Source organism: Marmota flaviventris, chromosome 7, assembly GCF_047511675.1.
Source record: "Marmota flaviventris isolate mMarFla1 chromosome 7, mMarFla1.hap1, whole genome shotgun sequence".
Taxonomy (NCBI): Eukaryota; Metazoa; Chordata; class Mammalia; order Rodentia; family Sciuridae; genus Marmota; species Marmota flaviventris.
In genome coordinates this window covers 97,140,191-97,146,983 of record NC_092504.1, presented here as the reverse complement: position 1 = coordinate 97,146,983, position 6,793 = coordinate 97,140,191, and the positions used below count along the sequence as shown (strand labels likewise).

At 54.5% G+C, this 6,793-nt stretch overlaps 1 protein-coding gene across 1 annotated transcript; it reads right to left on the bottom strand.

The window, feature by feature from the left end:
* Positions 1–265: 265 nt before the first annotated feature.
* On the bottom strand, positions 266–5,620 carry C7H4orf54 (chromosome 7 C4orf54 homolog). Its single transcript, XM_027935401.2, has one exon. The coding sequence runs from the start codon at positions 5,618–5,620 to the stop codon at positions 266–268; it is 5,355 nt and encodes a 1,784-aa protein (XP_027791202.2).
* Positions 5,621–6,793: the final 1,173 nt, after the last annotated feature.

Sequence of the window (6,793 nt, the reverse complement as noted above, 5' to 3'; positions counted from 1 at the left end):
AAGCATTTTGAAAAAGTAGAAGGGGAAAGCCTGGTAAAGGGGATAGAGGAGTCGGGAGAGAAGGAACTTGGAGAGCAAATGAGCTCCTTCAGACATCACATGGGATTTAGTTTTAACTGCCTATTTCTAGAGGCCATCTCTTTGGCTGTAAATCTCCCACTTCAAACACCAAGAAACGGGATTGTTCTTGTTCTCTTAATCCTGACTATCAAAGTAAAATTCACTCACCAGCAGCTGTTCCAATCTGCTTTCTGGTGACTTCTTGTCATCTGTGTTCCACCACAAAGCTCATGGTGGTGCCATCAAAGGAAGGGGGAGCAATGATCCGCGGTCCCAGGGGCTGCGAAGTGATGCTGATGACAGGTTTGCCGTGCAGCTGGGCGAAGCCCTTGGCTCCCACCAGCTGGGATGTGGCTGCTGGGGCTGAGGAGGAAGAGGTGGCAGGAGACTGACCAGAGGCCATGAAGTATGGGGCCTCTGTGAAAGTTGCAGCTGCCTCTTTGTTGTGAGGCTCGGTCGCCATTGAGAGCTCACCACCCCCTGGAGGGTGAGCAATTGGCGTGGGCTGCAGAGCATTGGTGGGCAGCATTGTGGGCAGAAACCCAGGGTAGATCATGTAGGTGGGTCCATAGGCCCCAGGACTCAGGGCCAAGGGAGGCACAGGGAGGGACATGGGAGTCACAGCCTGCTGCTGGGAGGTTATGGGCACATCCACATATTGCCCTGTCTCAGGGTCAAATAGTCTCCGAGTCATGGGCTGTACTGGTGTGTCCACCAGATAGTACTGGCCAGTGGTCACATCCAGGAGCATCTTGCGCTGAGTTTGCTGAGGTGGTGACTGCTGGAAGGGGTCTGTAGGAACAGCAGCTGGGCCTGCAGGAGCTGGGGCAGGCATGCCTGGTGGTGAGAAGCAGAGGACTTGAGGTTGGGCACCCTGGAGGGTAAAAGGCAGTGGCTGCTGGTGGTAGATGGCAGTAGGTGTATGCTCAGGGCTCTGTGGCCCTGAGCGGGCAGCTGCTGTCTCCCGGGGGTTGTCAGGTTTGGTACGCCAAGCTGGCCGGCTGGTTCCACTGACCTGAGAGCCCTTGGGGCTACTGGAGACCTGACTTCGGGCACTCAGTGGGGGTAAGCTACAGAGAGTGGCAGCTGAGGAGATGGGGGCCCCCTCTCTTGCAGCACCAGGTCTACCAGGTAACTCTCCTGCAGCAGAGGTTCCCTTAAGGGGGATAGTCAGGTAATTCTCACAGTCACTATTGCTCTTCTCCAAATTGATGCCACTTTTCCTGTTGGTCGCCTCATTGGGTGGTGCCTGGGTGGCCGGAGAGATCTTGAGGGACCGGAGTCCCTGTGATTTGATGCCCTTGACCACTGAAGAGCTCTCTGGAGAAGGCCCTTGTGGGAACTTGCCAGCGACACCCCCAGTTTTCTGAGTGCTACTGGCACTCACTGTGAACACGTTCCGGTTGCTGGGGAGTGGTGGGAGGGGCTGCAGAGGCTGGGTTCTTTCCACATCTTTGTGGACAGGGGGAATATAGAGGGATCGGGGCCTTTCCCTGGCCATGTTCTCAAAGGCTGCTGCCCGGGCAGACACACTCTCGGTGCTGGGGTTGGAGTTTCTCCTCTGCAGACGTTCCACGGGAGCCCCTCTCAGGACCACAGCACCTTTGTTTCCCGTGCTTCGTTCTTCCACCTCACCTAGTCGTTTGGCCAACTTGTCAGGGTTTCCCTCAGGACCCACCACCCCTTCCCTCTCCTCACTAGCAATGAGTGACAAGACATGACTGTCTGTCATCATGGGCAAGGGATCACTTTTCCGTTTCCACTCATTCCTGTTGAAACTGTACAGCTCTTCCATGGATCTCACTGCAGCAGTCAGCTTCTCCAGGGCATTTCGGGCTGGCTTTGGGGTTTTACCTTCCTCCTTAATGTCCTCCTCCTTGGTTTTCTCTGGGGTCTTCTGAGCAGCAGCCTTGGAGACAATTTTGAGCACAGGCAGGTATGAGCCCTGCTCAGGTTTATTGGGGGCAATGGTGGCCACAGGCAGCCTGCCAGATGCCCTGTGAACCAAGACAGTCCCTTCTGGGGAGGAGGAGTTCAAGATCCTGCTGCTGTTCCCTTTGCCCATGCCTTCTCTGGGCTCCCGGTCCATGCTGTCTTCTCTCTGGTTCACTACAGCCTGGCACGTAATTACCATGGGAGACAGGGATCTGGATCCACCAGCTGCAGGAGCCAGCTGCCTGGGCTTGGACCCTGTCAGTCCCTGCTCTGGAGTAATGCTGCCTTTGTCACTGCTGTCCCCTGATCCTTTGATTAGTTTTCTGACATCTCTCACCTGGTGGAGGGGCCCTTGAGCCTTGGACTTGTCTCTGACATCTCTCACCTGGAACTGGGGCACTTTTTCCAGATTGTCCCCACGGAAGAGTTTCTGCTGTGCCCTGCTGTTGTCCTCAATGGTCTTAAAGAGGTTAGAAGCGCTGCCTCCAGCCAGCTTGGGTGTGAGCAATTTGGCAATATTGAAGTCCGAGCTTGGCTGTTGGACACTCCCCAGCCGGATCTTGATTTCGGGAGCCTTGGGTCTGATCACTGCCGTGGTTGTGGCCTGGGCAGCAGGGTACTTGGTGGCCTGCTTCCCTGGCTGCTTGTCCTTGGGCGTCTGCTGGATGTTGGGGACAAAGAGACGAGACATGATGGTGGACTTGCTGGCAGAGATCTCCCCGAGATCCGCCCTCCAGTCCCCGCCTTTGGGGAGCTTCAGCTTCCCAATGGGGGCTTTCTCTTCCCGCTTCTCGGCCTCTTTCTCCTTCCATGACCGAAAAGCACTGTTCTGACTGCGGAGAAAGATGCCTTTCACAGTCTCTGAGGCACTCTTTTTAATTTCACACACTTCAGTTTGTCCATCGGTGAAACTCCGGCCAGAACCTGCGTTGCCTTCTCGAGGAGTACTGGCTTTGAAAATTGGGGATTTAGACCCCTCCCCACCTGCGTCAGACACACTGACCACCGTGTACTCGGAACCCGCCTCTGAGTGGCGGGAATTCTGCCGCTGCAAGACCCTGTCTCGCAGTTTCTCAGCCCCAGAAGACCCCTCTGCTTCCTTGGAGGTGCCGGGGAGGTTGTGATGAGATGTGTCAGTGACTTCTCCCCTCTCCATTTTAAACTCGTGCTCCCGTTGCATCTTCTTGGAAATGACATTTTTGAGCAGGCTGGATGCAAACTTGGACTTCTTGTGGGGGCCTTCACCGCGGGGGGCAGGCTTGTTGCTCTCAGAGGTCTCTGAGCCATCATCTGTGCACACCGACCCAGGTCCCTTGCTGGAGCCCTTGGTGGCCCTGCAGGGTCCAGTGGCCGAGCTGGCTTTGCTCTCACTGCGTAAATTCAGGGGTTCCAGAAGAGTGACGACGCGAGAACCCGTTTGGATCTGTTTCTGGAAACACAAGGGTGTCTCCACATGTTTGATTTCCCCCTCAACTTTGCTGACCACAAATTCCAAGGCCTTGGTCTGGGACTTCTTGGACTGGATGTAAAGCTGGTCTGCAGGACCACGGGCCCCACTGCCCTTCCTCAGACCTGCAGCCACAGAGGCCGCGCTGCTCCTGAGAAGGCTCTGTTCCACCCTGGCTCCAACACCTCCACATTTTAGGTCCAGGAAGGTTGACCAGCGTCCAAAGCCCACTTCGGAGAGGGTGGTGGAGGACTCACGGGAGCTGATGTTCAGAGCCTCAAAGTAGGGGTAAGCAAGGCTCCGGAAAGCCCGGGAGGTCAGGTTACGCACCTCTTTGTCTGCATCGTCCAGTTCGCTCACGGCACTGGAGGCTCCGCTGGAGTAGTCCACCAGCTCCTTTGCCCGTATGGCCCCGCACCTGGTTTGCAGGCGAGCAGGGACAGCAATGAATTTCTTTGCATGGTCCTGAGCCACGGCTGCAGCCGAGTTTTGCTTCAGTGAACTTGAATTGTGTTCAGCAGCTGTAGAGACTCGGAGGCTCATGTCGCCTTCATGCTTGGCAGCATAAATAATGTTTTGCTTTGCACGCACGTTGCTAGGCTCATTTATAGCCCGGGAAGTTGGTTTGATTGATAGGAGGATCTGGCTTGCTGCACTCCCACAGCTGCTGGCGGTGGTGGCGGCTGCCCCTGAAGCTGCCTCCCGGAGCTCCAGCAAGGGCTCAGGCAGGGTGGCAGTGCCAGGCCCAGTGGGTGGGGGAGTAGGGTCACTGTCGGAGGGGACACTGCCCACTTCCGTGCTGCTGGTGTCACGACCACTGCTGCCTGCACTGAGGCGAACCAGGTCGCTACTGGTGGGGCTGGGTGTCCGGGTGGCATTGGTGCTGGGAGTGGTGCTGAGGTAGCAGCTGTTGTCGTCGTCCTCTTCGGTGGGGGTGGTGACGTCCCCTGGGGTCTCGTCGCTGCCACCAAAGGAAGCATAATCCACGAACGAGTAGATCACGTTGTTGTCCTCGAAATCCCAGCGGGAGGCCAGCCCCACGTCGAAATCCATGTCCTGCTCCACCTCACTCAGCTGGATCTCATGGGTGGTGATATAGTGAGCCTCTTCATTTTGGGGGGGATCCCTGTTACTCTGGGATTTGGCAATAATGTCCCTGCACTCTGTTCCATCTCCTGTCCTCCCTCCCCCTTCCTGCCCTTCTCCTCCTCTTGCTTTTTTCCCTACTTCTCCTCCCTTGGGTTGGCAACTCACTTCGCTCTCACTCTCAAAGCCTAAGGATGAAGAGGAGGTAGCCAGAGCCCCGGATGATGTGGCAGATTCATCCATTTTGGAAAGGCCATGGTCTTCTGCTTTGTCCACAGGGGAGGAGGAGGAGGAGTTGCCACCCTCATCAGTGGAGAGTTGGGAGCTGGAGCGTTCCGAGGAAGCAGGGTTCTTCTGGGGGACTGGAGTCCTGCACTCTGGACTAGTGGGCTCATCCTGGGCTTTCTCCTTTGGGCTCCTAGAGGCTTTCTGATCCCCTGAGCGGCGTTCCAGTGTAAGTTTCACTGTCCGGGGACTCGCCCTCTGGATTCCGGCTGAAGCGCACATCTCCACATATTTTGCTTCTCGCTGGGAGGAGGCTGAAGGCTTGGGAAGTGGCCGCAGCTGCTGCCTGCGCTCCTGGCTGTCTTGCTTTCTGCTCACTGGATCCTGCACTTGCACCAGTCTGGCCTGCGAGTTCGGCTCAGGAGTGGCGGCTTCCATTCTGAGTCCTTGCCCAGGTTCCAGCGACAGGAAGAGGCAGTGGTGAGCACCCGGGCTGTCTTGGGTCCCTCTTTGGTCCTGGAGGGGCCGCAGTGTTGCCTGAAGCAGGGTCCCACGTGCCTGGACTGGCCCCAAGACTGTAGGCACCACTGCCACTGCTGTCACCACCTCCCAGGTCTTCAGCCCCTGTGGCGAGGCTGAGGCAAGGCGGAGGGAAGTGGGAAGGCTCCTGGATGGGGCGGCAGAGGTGGTCTGTGGCTGGGGGGCTGCTGCTCTGGCCGAGACTGCAGCCTGTGACTTGTGGCTGAGCTGGCCTGTCCAGTTATTTGCCTGGCACCGTGGGAAGCTGGGGGTCTGAATGCCATGAGCCACAGAAGAAGCAGCATCTGTAGGTCGACCCCTGGACTCCCAGAAATGAAAGCAAAGCATGTGCTGTTTCTTGTGAAGCCTTGTCCCTTTCCTGGATGGGGCAGGAGAGGGTCACGTCATTCCAGAAATATTTTTAGTGTCCATTCCCTAGTCATATCAAAACCACACTTGAGGGGAAGAGGGTAGAGATGAAAAGAGGCTGGGGGTGGAGGGATGAGGGTTCCAATTCAAATCAACCAAATGTTCTATGTAATCTATTATAGAGATGTCTAGCAAGTATGCAATTATTCTTTACTCACTGCCATCTTTCTCTCCCGAGCCTCTGATTAAATGGATTTTCCCCCTTGTTCTGAAACAAAATTCAGATTTTTACACTGCACTTCAAACCAATTGAGGACACTCTGGAAATACTTCAAAATCTCCTTCATACATATGGTAGCTTTATATTTGCTTCAAAATCTTTGTGTTTCCTTTCTCTTTGGAAAACCAAATCGGAAGAGTTCTGGAAATAAAAACTTTTCATAGGAAAATAATATTTCATCCCTCTTTCCCCAAAGTGGCATTCTATGAAACATAACCTGTTGTTCCCAAATAGGAAGAATCCCTTCTAGAATCCTTGCTGTGATGACTCAAAGTACCAAAGGGCGATTTTCAAAGACCTGAAATTTAGTGCCTTAAATAAATTTTTAATTATAGTCATGAAAAAAGGAGCACCTAGGGCCAAAGCTGACACTACTGCAAATCCCTACAATATCTACTCGATCTCAAAATGTTCCCTAAACTTGTAAAACCATGGCAAGACAATAAGCCCCAATTAAATATAGCCCAGGCTGCAAACTCACTGATTCTGTTTCACTGGCTGTATTCCAGGCCCGCAGGGCACGGAGTCAAAAAGCACGAAAGAACAAGGAATATGCTTACCCTTCATCAGTACAGTGCGGCTTGGAGGGAGGTTCAGAGAGGAAATGTGACCCGCTGGCATGCCCCATGGAGACAAAGCCAAATCCCAGTTCACTGCCTCTGAGCTACATCCATTTCAAACAAGTCAGTAGTTGTGCAGGCAAGTTTGCCAGGAAACCCAAGTGGGGGTCTGTGCTGGCCATCCTCAGAGCAATTCCTTGGGTACTACCGGTAGAGAACCACATCTTGATTTTGGTGAGATCTGGCCCTCATCACCTGCCAGGCCCAACTCCACCACTATACATAGTCTATGTGTCACTTACACCGATTGAA